Source organism: Jaculus jaculus, chromosome 18, assembly GCF_020740685.1.
Source record: "Jaculus jaculus isolate mJacJac1 chromosome 18, mJacJac1.mat.Y.cur, whole genome shotgun sequence".
Taxonomy (NCBI): Eukaryota; Metazoa; Chordata; class Mammalia; order Rodentia; family Dipodidae; genus Jaculus; species Jaculus jaculus.
The window spans coordinates 32,175,280-32,198,519 of NC_059119.1; the positions used below are offsets into that span (position 1 = coordinate 32,175,280).

The 23,240-nt window shown below is 43.0% G+C and overlaps 1 protein-coding gene across 1 annotated transcript; it reads right to left on the reverse strand.

Annotated features, from left to right (window-relative positions):
• Positions 1-2,861: 2,861 nt before the first annotated feature.
• Positions 2,862-3,374, reverse strand: LOC101602360 (60S ribosomal protein L23a-like). Its single transcript, XM_045137675.1, has one exon. The coding sequence runs from the start codon at positions 3,372-3,374 to the stop codon at positions 2,904-2,906; it is 471 nt and encodes a 156-aa protein (XP_044993610.1). The 3' UTR covers positions 2,862-2,903.
• Between the last annotated feature and the right edge of the window lie 19,866 nt (positions 3,375-23,240).

The following is a 23,240-nucleotide window of genomic DNA, read 5'->3' on the forward strand; positions in this document are numbered from 1 at the left end:
TGACCTGTAATGACTCACAGGTAATCTTCATAAGTAAGGTGTCCCCAGCTCCATGCGAATACATTCACCTTGCCCAAACTTTGTCAAACATCTCAACCCATTACAACATCAACTCTCAGTCTACATCTAAGCCTTGTATGGGTGAGACTTGATATATAGATCAGGTTCTTCAGAGAAACCGAATAGGATAGATTGATGATAGATAGATAGATAGATAGATAGATAGATAGATAGATAGAGAGATAGATAGATAGATAGATAGGCAGACAAATATACAGAAAGATAAGGGGAGAAACATCGCACAGTTACAGAGCCTAAAAGCTCTCATGCTATACCTACCACATCGAGCCTAATAGTAAACTACAAAATTTTGGGTTGGGTTGGAGTTCATTATATATTTTAGTTCTGGGTGTTTAAGAAAATGGTTGTTTTCTGCTGGTGGGAATGCAATCTGGTCCATTGTGGAAATCAGTGTGGAGGTTCCTAAAACAGCTAAAGATTGATCTACCATATGACCCAGCTATAGCACTCCTAGGCATATATCCTAAGGACTCATCTCATTTCCTTAGAAGTACGTGCTCAACCATGTTTATTGCTGCTCAGTTTATAATAGCTGGGAAATGGAACCAGCCTCGATGTCCCTCAACAGATGAGTGGGTAATGAAGATGTGGCACATGTATACAATGGAGTTCTACTCAGTGGTAAAGAAAAATGAAGTTATGAAATTTGCAGAAAAATGGATGGATCTGGAAAGGACTATACTAAGTGAGGTAACCCAGGCCCAGAAAGCCAAGTGCCCCATGTTCTCTCTCATATGTGGATCCTAGCTACAGATGATTGGGCTTCTACGTGAGAATGAAAATACTTAATAGCAGAGGCCAGTAAGTTAAAAAGGAGACATAAAGGGAAGAGAAAGGAAGGGAGGAGGGTACTTAATAGGTTGATATTGTATATATGTAAGTACAATGATTGAGATGGGGAGGTAATATGATGGAGAATGGAATTTCAAAGGGGAAAGTGGGGGGGAGGGAATTACCATGGGATATATTTTATAATCATGGAAAATGCTAATAAAATTTTAAAAAATTTTTAAAAAATAAATCTTTTTGCTACCTTGAAAATAAAAGAAAATGGTTATTTTTTTTTTTTGAGGCAAGACCAACAGACTGCCCCCTCTTTTTTTATGAGAGGGAGCGAGAATGTGCACACACATGAGAGAGAGAGAGAGAGAGAGAGAGAGAGAGAGAGAATTGGCATGTCAGGACCTCCAGCCACTGTAATCAAACTCCAGAGGCTGGTGCCACCTTGTGTGCAGCTATGACCTCGTGTGTGCTTAAGTCACCTTGTACATCTGGCTTACGTGGGACCTGGAGGGCCACACATGGATCCTCAGGCTTCATGGGCAAGTGCCTTAACCACTAAGCCATCTCTCCAGCTCAGGATAAAATGTTTATTGACACCAGCTGTCCACTAGCCTTAGTGAAAAATGTTCAGTGAAACATAGTTTTCCCCTGAGTACTTTTGATCCACCCCTTATTGAATACACGAGTGTGCAGTCCACAGTAAAAGAAAAGGCTGACCTATATCAACAATAATGTTGGGAGCAAATCTAAAGAGACAAATTGTTATATTAGATTAAAAATATGATCCAGGAATCACCTGTCTACAGGAAGCACCTTTTAAGATTCAAATATAACATAGTTGAAATGAAAAGAATGAAAAAGACACGTCAGACAAATTAACAATGACACCAAATGGAGGTCATCAGATAAGAGACTAACAAAACCAACAATGGAAGTAAACAGAGACATTTTACAGTTATGAAAGCAGAAGTCTATCAAGATGATGGATTAACCATAGACACGAAAGAAAGCCAACAGCACTCGAGATTCACACAGCAAAATATTGGCAGGATTAAGAAGTAAAACAAGCAGTTGGAGGCTTCAATATTTTTTATGTGTACATGAGTGAGCGGTAGTGTGATGTGGTGCATGTGGGTGTGTGTGTGTCTGTGTGGTGTATACACATATGTATGCAGATACTGTACCCTGTGAGAGGTTGTGGAATTTGGAAGAGAACACTGGGTGTTGCTCATCAACCTGTTTCCTTGAGACAGTCTGTTACTGACTCCAGAGATCCTCTGGTCTCTACTCCCCATAGAACTGGGTTACAGTCCGGCGTGGCTATGCCCAGCTATTTATGTGTGTTCTGGGGAATAAAACTTAAGTGGTCTCAGGTCCACTCAGGTCCCCATACTTGAGCAGGAAGTGCTCTTAACCACCAAAATGTCTTTCCAGCCCTATATGCCTTATACTTGATGAGAGATTAAACAAATAAACAGAAGACCAATCATGAAACAGACGAACTAAACAACTTTATAACCCCATTAGACTTAATAGACATTGTCAAAACCCTACCTGTAACAGTAGGATTAGCGTTCTTCTCAAAGTGATCATAGGACACCCTAAGCATAGGCTGTCTCAGGCCGAAAGACAAATCTCACGGAGTCTAAAGTGATTCAAATCATACCAGTTGGGACTGGAGTGATGGCTCAGTTTTCTTTTGAATCGTTTTTATTTATTTATTTGAGAGAAAGAGAAAGAGTCAGAGAGAGAATGAGGGAGGGAGAGAGAATGGGCGTGCCAGGGCACCCAGCCACTGCAAATGAATTCCAGACACATGCACCACCTTGTACATCTGGCTTACGTGGGTCCTGGGGAATTTTACCTGGACCCTTTGGCTTTGCAGGCAAATGCCTTAACTGCTAAGCTATCTCTCCAGCCTGATGATTCTGGTTGGGTTGTTTTTTTTTTTTTCTTTTTGGTTGCTGTTGTTTTTATTTTCATTTATTTTTTATAGTGAAAAAAAAAAGTGTATTTAGAATTAACCAGCTGGATCCAGTTTAGATGATCCCAATTTTATTGGCAACATCCAAAGCATCATAATCGGGAGCCAGCCGAACATAGGCCTTCTTCTCTCCATCAGGCCTGATCAGGGTGTTGACTTTGGCCACATCAATGTCACAGAGTTCCTTAACAGCCTGTTTGATCTGATGCTTGTTAGCCTTAACGTCCACAATGAACACTAGGGTGTTGTTGTCTTCTATCTTCTTCATGGCCGACTCAGTGGTCAGGGGGAACTTGATGATGGCGTAGTGGTCAAGCTTGTTTCTCCTGGGGGCGCTCTTCCGAGGGTATTTAGGCTGCCTCCGGAGGCACAATGTCTTGGGTCGCCCAAAGGTGGGTGACGTGCGGATCTTTTTCTTTTTGTGGCTGTGGACGCCTTTCAGCACGGCCTTCTTGGCTTCCAGGGCCTTTGCTTTGGCTTCAGCTTTGGGAGGGGCAGGAGCTTCCTTCTTCGCTTTCGGCGCCATCTTGGCGAAAAAAACTTTATTTTCATTTTTGATGTAGGGTCTCACTCTAGCCCAGGCTGAGCTGGAATTCACTATGTAGTCTCAGGGTGGCCTCGAACTCACAGTGATCCATGATCCACCTACCTCTACCTCCTGAGTGCTGGGATTAAAGGCGTGCACCACCATGCCTGGCATGATGACTCTGTTTTTTTAAAGCACTTGCTTGCCAAGCCTACTGGCCTGGGTTCAATTCCCCAATATCCACATAAAGCCTGAGGCACAAAGTGGTGCAAACATCTGAAATTCATTTGCAGTGGCAAGAGGCCCTGGTTCACCTATACTCTAGTGGTCTCTCTCTTGCCCTGCTCATACATAAATAAATTTTAGAAGTTAAAAATAAACAGACATCAAAACAGCGTACAAATTCTTTCTTCAACTATAATGAAAAGAAGTCAGAAATCAGGGCTGGAGAGTATTGAAAAGGAAGAAATAAAACTATATTTGCAGATGTCATGGTGTTGTACATGCATCTGGAGTTCATTTTCAGTGGCTGGAGGCCCTGGTGTACCCATTTTTCTCTCTGTGTCTGTCGCGCTCATATAAATAAATAAAGAGGGCTGGAGGGATGGCTTAGTGGTTAAGGCATTTGCCTGCAAAGCTAAAGGACTTGGGTTCAATTCCCCAGAACCCATGTTAGCCAGATGCACAAGGTGGCGCATGTGTCTGGAGTTCGTTTGCAGTGGCTGGAGGCCCTGGCGTGACCATCCCCCCCCCCACACACACACACTCTAATAAATAAAAATTTAAACAGAAAAAGAAGAAGAAGCCGAGTGTGGTGGTGCACGCCTTTAATCCCAGCACTGGGGAGGTAGAGGTAGGAGGATCACCATGAGTTTGAGGCCACCTTGAGACTACATAGTGAATTCCAGGTCAGCCTGGGATAGAGTGAAACCCTATCCTGAAAACCCCCCAAGAAAAGAAAGAAAGAAAAACTCTGATACCCTGTTTTTAAAAGAAGTATGTTTAGGAAGATTTCAAGATCTAAATCAATATAAAAAATCAGTTATATTTTCACACTCTGGAAATGAATGCCTGGGAATGAAATTTAAAAACAGTTCCATTATGTCTGTAATCCTAACATTTGAAGACAGAAGCAAGAGATTGCCACAAGTTTGAGGGCAGCCTGTCTCAAAAAATTCCCATAATTGATTCATATTAAATTAATCCATATAAAATTAGTGTTTAAAACAAACAATAGAAGCAATTGAATTTATAATAGCATCAAAAAGAAAAGATCCTTGGATAGAAAATTAACAAAAGAATGGTAAAATCTAGACTATGAAAATTACAAAATGCAAAATGAACTTTAAAGTCTGGATTCTAAAGAAGTCTAGATGTAAGCCAGGCATGGTGGTGCACACCTTTAATCCCATCACTCTGGAGGCAGAGGTAGGAGGATCGCCATGAGTTGGAGGCCACCCTGAGACTGCATAGTGAATTCAAGGTCAGCCTGAGCTAGAGTGAGACCCTACCTCAAAAAAAAAAAAAGAAAAGTCTAGATGTTTCTGTTAAAAGTTAACATCTTCAATCAGTTGGCTTTAAGCAAATTAAATTATTCTCACTAATGTGGGAAAGGCTCATCAAATTAATTAAATGCCTTAGGAGCAAACCAGAGGTTACTTCACCTCGAGTCTATAAGTTAAAAATCTGCTGGCCACACAATTGTACCATCTGATTCTTTAAAATAAATGCATTTCTGAAAATTAAAAAAATATAAAAGTTTTGGTATGTGTTCTTATTCTGTTTATCTAAAGAACTCTACCACTTAGGCAACTATCTATGGAGTCAACATAATACCTATCAAAATGTCAGGTGATTTCTTTGGAAACTGATTAGCTATTTCTCAAATTCATAGTAAATTAAAAGGGGTCCAGATAGACAAGACAACATTAAAGAATCCAATAGAGTTAAAGAACTCGCAGTTTTCAATTCCAAAATGTGTTACTAAACAATGTTAACACAGTGCGAAATTGGAATAAAACTAGTCATTCAAATCAGTGGATCTGTTGATTACTTTCAAAACCCAAAGTGTCTATGGACAAAGTGATATTCATCAGGGGTTTTAAGTCCATTCAAGGAGGGAAAGAAGAGTGTTTTTCAGTAAATAATGCTGGGAAATCTGGATAGTAATATGTAAAAGAGTCAAATTGTGGCTGGAGAGATGGATTCGCTGTTAAAGGCACTTGCTTGCAAAGCCTACCAGGCCCAGGTTTGATTCCCCACTACCCACATAAATCCAGAGGCACATTGTGACACGTGTCTTCAGCTTGTGTACAGCAGAAAGAGGCCCTGGTATCTCTCTCTCTCTTTCCTTCTCTCACTTTCTCAATCCTGACATCATATACACTTTAACAAAACTAACTTAAAATGTATTAAAGAGCTGCAACTATAAGCTTACAAGAAAACATGGGTAATCTTCGTGACCTTGGATTTGGTATTGGCTTTATAGACATAACTTCAAAGCACAAGAAACAACAACAAATGAATAATTGAGATTTCTTCAAAATTAGGACTTTTTGTTTGTGCATGTGGATATGGGGAGAGTAGAAAAATAACCCACAGAAATGGAGGAAAAAAATTCAAACCATATATATTAGGGTCTAGTATTCAGAATTTAAAAGAACACCTAAAATTCAACAAGAAAAAGAGCACAAATTTTTCAATTGAATAAATCTAAGTAGATATTTATCCAAAGAAAATATACAGACAGGTGTAGTACCACACACCTGTAATTCCTGCACTTGGGAGGTAGCGGCAGGCAGAACGGGAAGGAGTTCAAAGTCATCCTTGGCTATATGAGGAGCTTGAGGCCAGCTTGGGCTATATGAGGCCCTGTCACAAAGCCAAATAAAACCCAAGAAGATATACAAATGAGCCACAAATTCATGCTCAGCATTATGAGCCACTAGGAAAGTGCAAATCAAAAGATGTGATGTCATGCCGACTTGACTAGCTATAATGAAAAGCAAAGAAAAATAGCAAGTGTTGATAAAATGTGAGAAATTGGGTTCTTCTTCCATTACCACGTAAAATGGAAATATAAACTGGTGCAGCTGGTGAGGAAACCAGCTTGGTGATTCATCACAAAGTTAAACCTAGAATTGCCACATTATTCAGCAATTCTATTTCTAGGCAAATTAAAAGCCCATGTTTAGCCATGTGTGGCAGTGCACACCTGTAATCCAAGTTACTTGGGCTTCCAAGATGGGAGGATTGCAAATTTAAGGACTATCTGAGCTACATAGTGAGCTCAAGGTCAGTCTAGGCCAGCCTGGATAAGACTTTGTCTCAAACTGAAAATGAAAAAGGGCTGGAGATACAGCTCAGCAGTAAGCATCTACAAGGCCCGGATTCAATGTGCATTACACACACACACACACACACACAAAAAAAAAAAAAAAAAAACCTGTACCTAGTTGGGTATTGTGGCACACGTCTTTAGTCCCAGCACTCGAGAGACAAAGGTAGGAGGATCACTGTGAGTTCAATGCCACCCTGAGACTACATAGTGAATTCCAGGTCAACCTGAGCTAGAGTGAGACCCTACCTTAATAAACAACAACAATAACAAAAAATCTGTACTTATTCAAAATACTTACCCAAGTGAGCACGAAAGTATTATTCATAAAAGCCAAAAGTAGAAATAATCCTCTAATACGCAACAGTTGATGAATGAATAAGCAAACTGGCATACCTGTCCAGTTGAGTATTATTCAGCTATAATAATGAAATGTCCAGACATAAACAGAGAGAGATTTATGATTCCCAGGCACAGGAGGAAGAGGAGGGAAGAGGGATCCACATTAGCCAGATGCACAAGGGGGCGCATGTGTCTGGAGTTCGTTTGCAGTGGCTGGAGGCCCTGGCATGCCCATTCTTTTTCTCTCTCTCCCTCTTTCTCTGTCAAATAAATAAATAATAAAATATTTAAGAAGAGAGAAAGTACTTTAAAAATATTTTTTAAAAATAAAGCAAGAAACTTATTGCTCACAGTTCTGCAGGATGGGTAGTCAAAGACCATACATCAGAAGGCAGAAGAGGCAAGGAATGGATTATACACACCCATACGGCACGTGGCCCTGTTAACTAACCCTTTGGTTTTTGTTTCAGTGATACTAATTTCAGACTTCAGGTCTACATAACTGTGGTAGTATACATTTCTGTCCTTCTTTGCTTTTTTCCTTTGTTTTTGAGATGGGGTTGCCCAAGCTGATCTTGAACTCATGAATTCAAATGATTTTCCTGCTTCAATTTCACTAGTAGCTGGGACTATGGGCACATACCAGTATAACTAGCTATTGCTACTATTTTAAACCACCATGTTAGTGGCAATTTGCTAAAATAGCCACAAGAAAACTAATTCAGATTTTGGTTAGTGGGAAGTGGGGTGCTGCTCTAATAAATACCTAAAAATATGGTGGTAAGGGTAGAGAGATGGCTTAGCAGTTAAGGTACTACCCTGAGAAGCCTGAAGACCCAGGTTCAGCTCCCTGGAACCCATGTAGTAAGCCAGATGCACAAGGTCGTTCATGCATACAAAATGGCATACAGGTCTGGAGTTCAATTGCAGTGGCTAGAGAACCTGGCATGCCAATTCTCCCTCTCTCCCTCTCTCCTGTTCAGTCTCTCTCTCTCTCTGTTTCATAAACAAAAATAAGTGGTGGTAGATAGTGAGTAAGCCTAGAAGAGTTGTGAGAAGCATAAAAGAGAAATCCAATGATGTAAGAGCATGATTTTACTTTTAGAAGTTCTAAAGTGTGTGTGTGTGTGTGTGTGTGTGTGTGTGTGTGTGTGTGATACACTGGGGCCAGGAGGGCAGAGACGTGTCATGGTACACATGTAGAAATCAGAGAGCAACCCTGGGTGTTGGTCCTGACCTTCCACCTTATTTGAGGCAGGGTCTCTTTTGCTCATCATTGTATATGCCAGGCCAGCTGCCCACAAGCTTCCAGCGATTCTCCTGTCTCTGCCCCCCATCTCGCTGCAGGCATGCTGGGGTTACGAACGCTTTCACTACCGTGTCTGACTTTACACTGGGGTCCAAACCGAGGTCCTCATGCTGGGATAGCAAGCACTTTACACACCGAGCTGTCCCTCCATCCCATGGCTCCATTTTATCTCCTACTTTTTTGTTGCTGTATTTTCAAGGAAGGATCTCACTGTAGCCCAGGCTGAGCTGGAACTCATCCTGTAGTCCCACGCTGACTTCACAAGCACTGAGATTAAAGGTGTACGCCAGCACACCTCACTTCTACTTTTTGATCACTAGCTATGTTTTGCTACGTCAGTACTTGCTTCAAGGTTTATAGTAATATATCTTTAACTGATCACAGTCTATCTTCAATGGTATGTTACTTTAAGCATTTTCTAAGCATCCCTCCTTCTCCTCCTTTCTCCCTGTTATATGCTGAGACAATGGCAGATTTGCATGCAGTTGTAAGAAAAAATAGAAAAATCCACTGTACCTTTTATTCTGTTTCAGATGTTTTTATTCAATTTCAGATTATCTGACCCAATCCAGCCATGAACCGCCCCCCTCCCCGACCTCCAGTGCCTCTTGAAGTTAGACAGCAACCTAGTTGTCTTAAGGATTTAAGCTTGGGGTTTGGAAATTATGACCCAAGGTCTATGCAACTGCTGAGCTCTGTGCTCACCCCCGAACCTCTGGGCTGGAGGGAGACCCAGGCTGGCAAGTCCTGCAGGAAGTGCACACCTGTTCTGACCGTGTACTTAGGCTGGCTCTGGAAAAGGCAGGGCTCACCCAAGCTGCACCCCCAATTACTAGGTGCCAACAAAAGGATTTCCTCCCTCTGGGCCTGACTGGCCCACCGGGGATCAGAAGGAAGGACTCAGATGTGTGCTCAAGTGCCAGAGGAGGGAGTAGAGGCCCCACGCATCCGTCACCTGCGTCCGGGACTGGACAGAAGGCCCTCAGATAAGTGAGCCCAAAGCAGGAGGTGACAAGGAACAGAAAGGCAAGCTTATCCTTGCCAGACCCAGGGTGTGGTACCCGTATGAACACAGACATCACACGACTTGCAGACTGTTCCCACCAACCAGTGGATCTGTAGCCAGAGCCAAGTCTCACACCAGGATAGCACTGAGTGCCACCACGTGGGTCACAGCCGTGCTCAGGTGATGGGCTATGAGCAGGCCTCAGGTAAGCAGAGGAGAAACCTGTACAAGTCATACCCAGGTCTGCTTAGGTCCTGCCAGGGCCTTTCCTGATGGTCCACTCCCTGAAGCCCGGCTGTGGGAACATCTGTCTATACACCCAAGTTTCCCAGGTGGCCCTCCTGTGGGAAATGGGACATCCTGGCAAAGCTGAGGGGAAATTGTGATATGTCAATTCACCCCAACCTGAACAGAAGCAGCGCCTGGCCAGCTTCCAGATTCTCCAAGAACCAGAGCCCCATGGAGACGGTAGGGAATAAGCAGGAGTCTTCCCTGCATAAAACAGATGGGGTATTTTTAGGTTCTGTTGTGTTTTGCAGAAGAAAATAATTTTAGACCGAATCCATCCTGAGTGGCAACATGTGGCGCCCAGCTAATTATGCAATTAATCAGCAGGGCCTGGCAGGATGGTAGAGAGCAGCAAGTCTAGAGCCTGCCTAGGCCACTTCACTGACTGGCACACTTGTGAAACAGCGGCCTCCTAGAGCAGAGGGTACACTGCGCCCCAGGTCCGGCTGCCTCCCTATACCAGCTTGGTCCTGGGCCGACAGTGCAACCTGAGGTCCCTGGCAATGGGGTGGGCACTGCTGCCCATGGCTGCGGATCCTGAGAGAAAGGACAGGGCTTCCTTAAGTGGAAATCCTCTGAGGATCTTGGTGCAGGGGCTTTAGGTCCCGGACGGTGGGGTGCTCAGCAAAGGTTTGGCCTTCACACCACCTTTCTGTTGAGCCACCTGCCTGTGCAGAAGTCACAAGTCTGCGAGCCAGTAGCTTACTCTGAAACACAGGGGACCCAGCGCTCCAGGAACCCAGCACACTGAGGTCAGCCGCTGGCAAAACCAGGCTGAAGTCCTGCCAGGGACTCCCAGAACACCGACTCACGTGGGCTACCGCCTCAACTCATACAGTCCCCATCCAGGGCAGGATGAATCAAAGTCATCCGTAGCCAGCCTGGCGAGCTAATGCGTGCAGCGTGGAAACCCACTCAGGACAAATGGTCCAGGCCGACACCCAAGAATTCTGACCCCAGAACCCGACTACGCAGCTAACACCTACTGAACTTCCCTCATGTATAAAACTTCCAGAAAAGACTCTTCCAGAAAAGGCAGTGAGAAGGGAACGCTCGTGGCCTAGTTTTGGACAGTTTCGGCCACAGCAGAGCACTCTCCCTGAGTATTCAGACATGAACCTGCGAACCCCGTGTGTCCCAGTTGCGGGTCTTCTCATCCATTTCTCTTTCTTCTGCTGCATTTCTCAAGTCTCCAAATCAAAGCCCGACTCACCATCTCCTCTATAACTTGGCCCCTGCATTTCTGCCTTTTATTCCTAATGGCCATACCGTTCTCTCTTTTGTGCCCCCATCCCCAAAAAGCTTCAGGTCATCTTTGATGGGTCAAATTCTCATGTTCATGGGCAACCCAGTAACTCCGCTAGCTGACTTGCTCACAGACAGCAGCTTCTCCCGTCCCTGCGTCTGAGATCTGGGCCCGCCAGGCCTCCATGAGACCTCTGTCCTTGCTCCTTGCACCTGTCTTGTCTGTCAGTCTGGACATAATACCAGCTCCTGAGTTGTCTCACCACATGGAAGGCCCGGTTTCTGAAATGAGCTGGGTCGAAGATCATAATTGTTGCACTTCAGGCCGACCCGTGGGCCTGAATCCTGGTGACTATGAGGCCATCCCCTCTGTGACTTGTTTTTCCTTGCTTGTGGCAGAGAAACAGTGAGCCTCTCCTAGAAGGTTGTTTCCAGGTGAGAGGAAGGACCCAGGCGCTCCCTCACGAGCTCACATAGTGCTTGGCCACCTAGAGCCAGAGCAAAGGCAAGCTGGAGAGCATCCGGTCTTCTAGTTCCAGCTTGGGTTGATGAACTTGGTAAAGATGTTTCAGTGGAAATGAGTGTTATGATCTGAACTGCCTTCCCCCACACCCCCGGCACCATATGTTAAAAAAAAAACCAACCCCCAAGATAATGGTATTAGGAGGTAGGGCCTTTGGAACGTGTTACCCTCACAAATGGGATGAGCACATTTTATTTTTATTTTATTGACAAACTTCCATAATAGTAGATAATATCCCATGGTAATGCCCTCCCTCCTCCCCCCCCACCGCTTTCCACTTTGAAACTCCACCCTCCAACATATCTCCTCCCCCTCTCAATCAGTCTCTCTTTTATTTTTATGTCATGATCTTTTTCCTCCTATTATGATGGTCTTGTGCAGGTAGTATCAGGCACTGTGAGGTCATGGATATTCAGGCCATTTTATGTCTGGAGGGAGCACGTTGTAAGGAGTCCTACCTTTCCTTTGGCTCTTACATTCTTCCCGCCACCTCTTCTGCAATGGACCCTGAGCCTTGGAAGGTGTGATAGAGATGTTTCAGTGCTGAGCACTCCTCTGTCACTTCTCTCAGCACCATGGAGACTTCCGGGGGTGGAGCGGGTGAGTTCACTTTTTAAAGAAAGCTGAAAGAGTTCCTTGGCCCACTGGGTGCGGACACAGAGAAGGTGCCAACTATGAACCAGGAAGTCCTTGCCAGAATTAAATCTCCAGCAGCTTAATCTTGGCATCTGGAACTGTGAGAAATAAATGCCTGTATTTAGAGGCCACTCAGTCCATGATTCTGTGTTATACCAGCCTGACTGATTGTCCCTTGGAGAAACAGTGGAGAAGAGAGGGAAGGGGAGAGGGAAGAGAGAGAAGTTATTCTGAGTGTTATTCTGAGTTTTGAGAGGGTGCAAGTTTTAGAACCACATGACCATGAATCAAAAGTATCTGGCAGGGGTTTGGATAAATTGCTTAGTGGCTAAGGCACTTGCCTACAAAGCCAAAGGACCCAGGTTCAATTCCCCAGGACCCATGTAAGCCAGATGTACAAGGTGGCGTATGCATCTGGAGTTCGTTTGCAGCCGCTGGAGGTCCTGATGTGCCCATTCTCTCTACCTGCCTCTTTCTTTCTCTGACTCTCAAATAGATTTAAAAATAATTTTAAATATGTTTAAAAGTATCTGACAGTAGTTAGCAGGTTTCAGCTCCTCTGTGACTGAGCTGTGGCTAACAGGGCCTCCCCTCCATCTGATTCTGGGAGAGGCCAGCCATTTGCGGATGTGTCCATGGGCTCTGAGGGACACTGGGGACAACCTACTGCACAATCACAGCAGGGCTCAGAGCAGGCCGTGACGTAACAGTCAGTACCCAGGCCCCTGCACAGCCTTATAGCTTACACTCTGTAAGCGCCAGTTGCTTCTGTTCCCTACGTGCAGTTTCTAACCTGGGGTAAGGATGGGAGACTGTAATGGACAATCAGTGTCCTTCCCATTTCCCCCTCTGCTCTCTACCTAAGAAGGAGTCATTTAGAGTTTTCAAAAGCTCTTTGTTCAGAGTGCTTCATCCTGGCTCGGTATGGTAGCGCACACCTATAATGCCAGTACTTGAGAGGTGGAGGAGGCAAGAGGATCAGGAGTTCAAGGTCATGTTCAGCTATATAGTGAGCTCAAGGACAGCCTGAGATCCTATTTGAAAAAATCAATAAATAAGTAACAGAGAGCAACATTCAGAGTTGATAGTGCATCTTATCAGTGGAGTGCTTAGCTAGCTGGAAAGCACGAGGCGCTAAGCTGCATCCCCAGCACAAGGGGAAACAAAGGCACTTCAATCAGCCTGCAAGGACCCGCCCAGGTTGCCATGGGTGTCCCGTGGAGCTGCGGGAAACCTTCTTGCAACGGGATGTCCTGGTAGGAAACAAACAGAGCCTCATTTTTTTTTCCATTTTTGACATTTTCATACACGTGTATAATGTATTATGATCTTATTCCTCCTAATGACTTTCGCATCCCCTCTCCTTCCCATCCATGCTCCTCTTCCCCATGAATGTGATCTTGCTTTCATATTGTAACACTGAGTTAAATTAGGGTTGCCTGCATGATCGTGGGTGGAAGGTTGTTTACTGCGAAATGGGCAATGTCCCAGCAAGAGAGGCTCTGCTTTCAGTAGAAATGCTTTGATTATTTTTCCCCCTCCCATTGAGCAGTGTTGGCTATAGATCTGTTGTATGTAGGCCTTATTATTTTGAGATCTGTTCCTTGTGTTCCCAATTTCTTCTGAACTTCTATCAGGAAGGGGTGTTGAATTTTGACAAATGCCTTTTCTACATCTATTGAGACGATCATGTGATTTTTGTCCTTGAGGCCATTTATATGGTGTGTAACATTTATTGAATTGCATGTGTTGAACCATCCCTGCATGTCTGGAATAAAACCAACTTGGTCATGGTGAATGATCTTTATGATGCATTTCTGTATTCAATTTGCAAGTATTTTGTTGGGAATTTTTGCATCTAAGTCCATGAGGGAGATTGGTCTGTAATTTTCTTTTCTGATCACATTTAATCTGGTTTTGATATCAGGGTAATACTGGCTTCATCAAAGGAGTTTAGTAGTGTTCCTTCCTTCCCTATCTTATGGAATAGTTCTTCTTTGAAGGTCTGGTAAGAGTACTTAGTGAATCTTTCTGGGCCTGGATGATTTTTAGTTGGAAGATGTTTTTAATAACTGTGGCAGCCCTGTTGCTATGATAGGTTGGCCTAGATGACTTTTCTCATCATGATTTAATTTTAGTGGGTCATATGTGCCTAAAAATGTTCTTATTTCATTTACATTTCCAAATTTAGTGGAATATATGCTTTTATGGTATGTGTAAATAATTTCTTTCTCGTTGCTGGGACAAAACAGCCAACCAGAAGCAGCTAATGGAAGGAAAAGGGTTTAGTTTGGCTTACAGTTTCATAGTGGAGGAAAGGCATGGCAGGCCAGAATTGGAAGCCAGCATCATTCCAGCAGAGAGGAAGCAGAGAGAGGAAAATACCTCGTGGGGCCCACCTATAACACTCCAAGGCCCAACCCCCAAGTGACACAAAGCTCCACTTCCTAAAGGTTCCACAACCTTCCAGAACAGTGCCGCAAGCTAGGGATTAGGTGTTCAAGCACATGAGCCCATGGCAGGGAGCGTTTTTACATTTAAACCCCACAGTATGGTTATAATTTTCTGAATTTACTGGTGTCTATCATAATAGCTGCCTTTTCATCTCTCATTTTTGCTAATTTGTATACTGTCTTTCTTTTCAGTTTCCCTAAGGGTTTCTCAGTATTGTTTATCATTTCAAAAAGCCAACTCTTGGGCTGGAGAGATGGCTTAGCGGTCAAGCGCTTGCCTGTGAAGCCTAAGGACCCCAGTTCGAGGCTCAATTCCCCAGGACCCATGTTAGCCAGATGCACAAGGGGGCGCATGCATCTGGAGTTCGTTTGCAGTGGCTGGAGGCCCTGGGGTGCCCATTCTATCTCTCTATATGTATCTGCCTCTTTCTCTCTCTGTGTATGTCACTCTCAAATAAATAAATAAAAATGAATAAAATACTTTTTAAAGCCAACTATTATTCTTTCTCCTTCAGTTATGACAGGTAGATTTGCTGGGTATCATAGTCCGAGAAGGCAGTCATGCTTCAGAAACTGAAATGCATCATTCTTAAACTCTCCTTGGTTTCAAACTTTCTGTTGAGGGCTCTGTTTGTTCTGATAGGCCTACCTTTGTACCTTTCATTTTGTGCTTTTTTTCTTGCTGCTGCTACATTCTGAGTTCTATGTATTTAGTAAATATTATGAGGAGAGGTTCTTTTTTGCTTTTGCTGTTTGATGTTCTAAATATCTACTGTGTGTTGGCATCTCTTTCCATAATTTTGGGAAATTTTCTTCACTGATATTATTAGAAATGCTTACACTGGAATTCTCCTTCCCCCGCCACCCCCACTTTGTTGTTTTGAGGTAGGATTTTGCTGTAGCTCTGTTGTCCTAGTCCGACAGGCTGACTTGGAATCCGTTATGTAGTCTCAGAGCAGCCTCAAACTCACTGCAGTACTCCTATCTCTGTCTCCTGAGTGCTGGAATGAAAGGCATGCTCCACCATGCCCAGCTTTTTGGAATACTTCTATGCCCTCCAGTCTTCTTATTTTGAGGGGGGGGAAACTTAGTCTGTTCTTTAGATTTTAGAAATTTATTTTAAATATATTATGACAGACTATACTGTTCTATCCCCTCTCCCCAACTCTCAGGGCCCTCCTCATGGGGTCATCAAGTTGATAGTAAATTTTTTTAATTTTCTGAGGCAGGCCCAACAGACTGGCCTTTTTATGAGAGCAGAGAAAGAGAATTGGCATGCCAGGGACTCCAGATGCACACGCCTCCTTGTGCACACGCGCAAACTTGCGCGTGTGTCACCTGTGTGTCTGGCTTATTTGGGATCTGGAGAGTGGCATATGGGTCAGTAGGCTTCACAGGCAAGTGCCTTAACTGCTAAGCCATCTCTCTAGCCATGAATTCTTATCTTTGATCTCTTCTTATTACCCAGGATGTCTTGAGAGTCGTAAGTGTGCCTTCTTGTTTATTTATTGTTTCCTTATCGGAATGTGCCAATTCTTCCACCTTGTCTTCAGGTTCAAATATTCTTCCCTCTCCTCAATCCATGCTCTTGGTTAGGCTTTCTACAGAGGTTTTTAGCTGACCTATTGTGTTTTTCTTTTCCAGTATTTCAGATTGGTTTTTCTTCAGCATTTCTATGTCTTTACTGAGCTCTTTCATGTTTTGTTTTTGTGTTTTTGTTTTTTTTTTTTTTTTTTGTCCACCTCCTTATTTTGTTCAGCAGATTTTTTGCATTCTCTGGAGATTCCTTCAGGAGTTTATTTTCATCTTTGATTTGTCTGATTTCTTTCTTTTTTTATTTCTTTGAGCATATTTATAATCATTCTTTTGAATTCTCCCTTTCTTTCTGGCTTGCATATACTTCACTCTTACACAAGGCCACTGATACAGGATTCATAATTTTGGAGGACTCATGTTGCCTTTTTTTTTTTTTGCTTCTCATATTATGCTGGCATTTACACATCTCACGTTATTTCATTGCTTGGATTTTCTTTATCAGCTTTGTTTTCAAGTGTGTAGTTCAGAAGTTATATCTTCAATGTAGGCACTCCTATTCTAATTAAGATGGTTGTGTAGAATTGGTTCCAATTCTTCTTTAAATATTTAATGCCAGTTCTCCAGTGAGGCCAACTCGACCTGGAAATTTCCTGTTTTCTTGGGAGGGAGGCGATGGGCAGCAATTACTAATTCAATTTCTATAATACTTATTTATCATCTACTCATTAACTTTAGGTAGTGTTGCAGTTATCTTCTCATTGCTTGGGGCAAACACCCAACTATAAGTGGCTTGAGGGAGAAAAGGGTTTATTTCAGGCTTACAGGTTACAGGGGAAGCTTCATCATGGTGGAAGAAAAATGGGTCATTTTATCATACATCTGCAGCAGGGAGATAATGAACAGCCAGATCTCAAGCTGGTGCTAAACACACTGCATTCTAGACTCGAGATCTGTCCGCAGCAATACACTTCCTCCACCAGGGCTCCTCCTCCCAAAGACTACCAACTGGAGACTAAGTAGAAAATAACGAAAACATCTGAGCCGGGCATGGTGGCACACAACTTTAATCCCAGCAGAAGCAGAGGTTGGAGGATTACCATGAGTTCCAGGCTACCCTGAGACTACATAGTGAGTTCCAGGTCAGCCTGAGCTAGAGTGAGACCCTTACCTCAAAAAATGAAAACAAAAACAACTACAAAGAAAGCACTTGAGACTATGTGGGGAACAGTTATATTTCAACCACCACACTCTGCCCCTGGCCTCCACAGACTCATGATGCAAAATGCACTCAATCCAAGTTCAAAAGTCTACATAGACCTTACCAATTTTTAACACTATTCCAAAGTCTCATTTGAGATTCAAGGCAGTCTCTTAACTGTGAGCCCTATAAAGCCAAAACACAAGTTACATACATCTAACATGGAACGGCACAGAGTAACATTCACACAACAAAAAGAAGGCAAAGTAAGACAAGATTGGACCGATTCAAAATCAAAAACCAACAAGCAAACAGTTCGATATCACATCTGGGACCTGTGATGAAGTCCTTTGGCTCCACAAGACTTTGGCAATTTTTTGTCCCTTTTCTGTCTGCCTGCTCTGTGGGTGGATCTTACCCACACTAGAAATAGCAGCTTTCCTTGGTGGCCATCCCACACTCCTTGATTCTCCAAACTCTGGGCTGTCCATTGCAATCCATGGTCGATCTTCATAGCTCCATACAGGGGCCTTCCAGGGTCTCCATACAGGATTTCAACCCTACTTCACATTGCCACATTTCAGTGGCTCCTAGAACCACGTGCATTTCATGACTGTCTTTCCTGTATTTATCTTGTTTTGGAAACAAGTACCAGGCTGTGACATAGCCAAATTTAAAACCAGGAAGGGAATAATGCTTGACCTTGAAAAGCAGAATATTCCTTTAGCAGTCTTCCTCTAAGAACCCTCCTTCTAAAAGTATTTGCATTTTCGCTACCTTGAGCCTTCCATGGCTTAGGTTTTTACACTCAGGGCATCTTTTAACAGTTGTCTCAATGGAAAACAGTTGGCCCACCTTAGTGGTGGTAATCTCATCTCAGTAATCTTCTTAACAATTGTATTTTAAGAGGCTTAAAACAAATCTCTTTGCCTGTAACTTTAAACTTGCTTATATATCTATCTGTGGCAAACTTAACAGTTTTCATATCTTTCTGTTCTATATTCTCTTCCACGAAACACACCAGTCCATTGCTTTTGTTTTCAATTTTTATTGACATTTTCTATGATTATAAAAAATATCCCATGGTAATACCCTCCCTCCCTGCCCCACTTTCCCCTTTGTAATTCCATTCTCCCCATCTCAATCAGTCTCTCTTTTATTTTGATGTCATGATCTTTTCCTCCTCTTATGATGGTCTTGTGTAGGTAGTGTCAGGCACTATGAGGTCATGGATATCCAGGCCATTTTATGTCTGGAGGGATCCATTGCTTTTAAATTCAATTTTGCCCAAATTCTCAGGACAGAATACAGCCAGCCTTTCCACTGGTATTCCAGTTCCCACAAAGCCCTTGCCTTCTCCTTTGAAACTTCATAAGCCAAGCCTTCAGAGGCCACAATTTTCTCTGCATTTAGCAATTCCAAACTCTCAACAGAATAGTCCATTAAGCTCTACTTATGGCATGCAAGGATTCTCTAGTTTACAGTACAAAGTCCTTCCATGTTCCTCCCTCAGACACATTCCTAAACACCACAAACCACGTGGTCAGATTTATCCAAACAATGACCTTACTTCTCCAGTACCAGTTTTTGTTTTTGTTTTTTTTTATGTTGCAGTTACCCTTCTCCTTGTTGGAACAAACACCCAACCAGAAGCAGCTTATGGGAGGAAAGAATTTATTTCAGGCTTACAGTTTCCAGGGGAAGCTTCACCATGGCAGAAGAAAAAGCTGAGTCATTTTGTCATACATCCACAGCAGAGGGAGAACAAACAGCCAGAGTCCAAGCTGGCTCTGAGCACATAGTAGGGCTACACCCAAGATCTGTGCCCACAATACACCTCTTACTGCAAGGCTCTACCTCCCAAAGACTCTATCAGCCAGCTGGAAACTAAGTAGGAAGCTTAATCAAGAACACCTGAGGGGACTGGACAGATGGCTTAACGGTTAAGGCACTTGCCTGCAAAGCCTTCTATGGACCCATGTTCAATTCTCCAGATTCCACATAAGCCAGATGCACAAGGTAACATATGTGCAAAGTCACACATGCACACAAGGTGGCACATGCATCTGAAGTTCAATTACAGTGGCTGGAGGCCCCGGGGTGTACCAGTTCTCCTTGCACCCCCCTTGCTCACTCTCTGGCTCTCAATCTCATAAAAACAAAAAGGCCAGTCTGTTGGGCTTGCCTCAGAAAAAAAAAAAAAAACCTGAAGTTATACGAGGAACTTTTACATTCAAACCATCAAAGGTAGCTTGCGGTCTTTGAAGAATTCACTTGTGTCATGTAAGTTGTTAAATCGGTGTTCACATTGTTGTTTAATGTGCTTCAATGCCTGTAGCGTTACACTTCATTTCGTTTGTGATACGGGTGGTTGGTGTCTTTTCCCTTTCTTTCTTGTTCATCTTGCTAAAGGCTTTTCAATGTCATTGATTTTTTTTTCAAGGAAGGAACCTGGCTTCATTGATTTCGTATATAGTCTTCTGTTTGAAATGCTGATATCTGCTCCTACTTGTATCGTTCCCTTCCGACTGCTCACTTCAGGTTTATTTTGTTCTTTTTTCCTAGGTTCTGTAGGAATATACACACAGTACTGATTGAAGATATTCCTCTTTTCTTTTTTTTTAATTTTTGTTGATTTTTGTTTATTTATTTGAAAGTGACAGAGAGAGAAAGAGAGAATGGGCGTGCCAGGGTCTCCAACCACTGCGAACAAACTCCAGACACATGCACCCCCTTGTACATCTGGCTTCCATGGGTCCTGGGGAATCAAGCCTCAAACCAGGGTCCTTAGGCCTCACAGGCAAGTGCTTAACCACTAAGCCATCTTTCCAAGCCAAGATATTCCTCTTTTCTAATGCACACATCTAGTCCTATACATTTTCCTTTCAGTGCTGCTCCAGCCGTGTGCTATTAATTCCGATGCATTTCATTTTCATTGTCTTTTGTGCACTTTGTTTGTGCTCCAATGCTGGAGGGTGAACCCAAGGGTGTGACTATGCGAAGTAAGCATTCTACCTCTGAGATATGCCCCAGCCCTCAATGTATGTCTTTATAGCCCTTGAAATTTCCTCTTTTAGTCCATAAATTATTTAAACATATGTTCTTTTATCTTAAAGTAGTTGGAGATTTTATCTGTTGTCTTCCTATTATTGCTTTCTGTTTGGAATACACTGAGGTCAGAGAATATGCTTGCATTGTTTCACTTATTAATTTTTTTTTTAATTTTAAGATCCAGGATGTGATTATCTTGGACTCTATTCCATGAGCATTAAAAAAGAATCTGTGACCTGGATGTAGTGGTGCACACCTTTAATCCCAGGACTCAGGAGGCAGAAGTAGGCGGATCACTGTTGAGTTCAAGGCCACTCTGAGACTATATAGTGAATCCCAGGTCAGCCTGAGCTAGATAAAGTGAGACCCTGCCTCGAAAAACCAAAGAAGAATATGTGTTCTGCTATCGCTGAATGGAATTTTCTGCAACTGTCAAATACAGTTGCTTGATAGCACTCTTGAGTTCTACCTCTGTGAATTTTCTTTAGATTGTTGAAAGAAAGCCCGGCATGATGGTGCACACCTTTAATCCCAGCACCAGGGAGGCAGAGGTAGGAGGATCACCATGAGTTCTAGGACACCCTGAGAATGCAGAGTGAATTCCAAGTCAGGTTGGGCTAGAGTGAGACCCTACCTCAGAAAACCGAAAAATAAAAAACTTGTTGAAAGAAGATGGATGTGGTCTCCAACCATAATTGTGGACTTGTATGTTTCTGGTTTCGCATCTTGCTTCACACATTTTGAAGTTCTTTTGTATAATGCGTAGGCATTTAGTCTTCTTGGTAGACTGACCCCTTTCTAGAAAAATGCAGTTTTCTCTGTTAGCAATTTCTCTGATCTAAAGTGTGCTTGATCAGATTCTAACTTAACTATTCCTACTTTCCTTTAACTAATACTTATATAGTATATCTTCTATCAGCTTACTTTCAGTCTACCTATCCTCAAGTATTTAAAGTGAGTTTCTAGAGACAGTATAAAACTGAGTCACCCAGCTGGGCATGGTAGCACATGCCTTTAATCCCAGCACTCAGGAGGCAGAAGTAGGAGGTTTGCTTTGAGTTCAAGGCCACCCTGAGACCATATAGTGAGGTCCAGGTCAGCCTGGGCTAGAACAAGACCCTACTTCAAAAAACCACATACACACACACAAAAAAAAGAAGCAAAAGAAAAAAACAAAAAACCTGAGTCATCCTTTTAAATCAGCTTAGCCAATTTCTGTTCTTTAATTTGGAACATTTGTATATTAGGTAATTAATGATATGTGAGGACTTCCGTTGTATATCATATTTGTGTGTGGTTCTGTTTTTAGTTTTTCTGCCCCTCCTCCTCACTTACCGGCTTTTAGAGTCCCACTCTGCTTTATCTACAGTGGTTCTGAGCATGTCTGTTTGTATCACCTTTTTACTGTCTGCTCTGTGAATTACACTGTACGTTGTATTTTGTTGGTGAAGCATATTTCCACTGGATTTAGGATTTAGAGTCAAGGGGCTGGAGAGGTGGGTTGGCTCAATGTTCAAATGTGCTTCCTGTGCAAGTATAAGGGCCTGAGTGAGGGAGGCTGAGACCACCAGAGTTTGGGTGTGATCACACCTACCTGTAACCCCAGTCGTGTGGGGCAATGGAGACTGGAGGATCCCGGGGGCTCATAAACAGCAAGCTCCAAAATCAGTAAGAGACTGAGAAAAGGAACTTGGGTGAGTGAGTGACCTGAAGGGAAAGACCTGAAGTTCTCTGGCTGCCATAGGTGAACTCATGGGGCACAGCAGATGAACACATGGGTGCCACCTCAGCACATACATGTGAGCATATACCATATATACCACACACACACATACACCATATCACGCATATTAGACACATGCAAAAAAAAAAAAAGATTAGGGATGACAGTTCACTGCTTTCAGCATACACAGAGAGTGTCTCTATGCTTTCTGATGAGAATTATTATTATTATTATTATTATTATTATTCAAATATTTTTCCTCCAGTATATTAGTAATGAGTCTTTTCTCTCTCAGCTGCTTTTTAAGTTTAAGTTTACAGGTTTTATTAGATTATAGCTAGAACTTAATAGAAGGAAGGGTGACAGATCTCATGCCCAGAAGGGGCATGAGTAGGGTTCTTAAAAATGGAGAAGCCCAGAACTTAAGAGAAGGGTTGGGGAGATGGCTGAGCAGTTAAGGTGCTTGCCTGTGAAGCCTAAGAACCCAAGTCCGATTCCCTAGAACCCAAGTAAGCCAGATGCACAAGGTGGTACATGCATCTGGAGTTCATTTGCAGTGGCTAAGGGCCCTGCTGTGCCCATTCTCTCTCCCTCCCTCTCTCTCTCTTTCTCTGTCTAGCTGCCTTCCCTCTTTCTTTTTCTCTCAAATGAATAACTAAAATATTGAGAAAGAGGAGAAAGAACGGAGAACTCCTACCCATGAGAAGCAGGAGCTGGGGAAAGCCCACCTATAGAGACACAAATTGAGGTCTTTCATAAGTTCTGAGTATGAGCTGAGCTAACCATGCCAACACTTGGCTTCTAAGTCTGAATGGGAGCTGAGCTAACTAGCTGCAATGCCAGGTTTAAATTTAATCCTTCCGGGAATGAACTGCTTTAAAATTTTTTGTACTTTGTCTTCAGTTTCAGGAGCTTGACTCTATTATGCCTTGGTTTAGGTTTTATCCAGGTTTATCTTGTCTGAGAAGCTCAGCTTTATGAAACTATAGATTTTATCTAAATTTGGGTAGTTTCTAACTATTATTTCTTTGAGTATTTAAAAAAAAATTTTTTTTTGAGGGCCGGAGGGATGGCTTAGCAGGGTGTTTGCCTGAAAAACCAAAGGACCCAGATTCAATTCCCCAGGACCCACGTTAGCCAGAAGCACAAGGGGGTGCACACGTCTGGAGTTCATTTGCAGTGGCTGGAGGCCTTGGCATGCTCATTCTCTCTCTCTCTC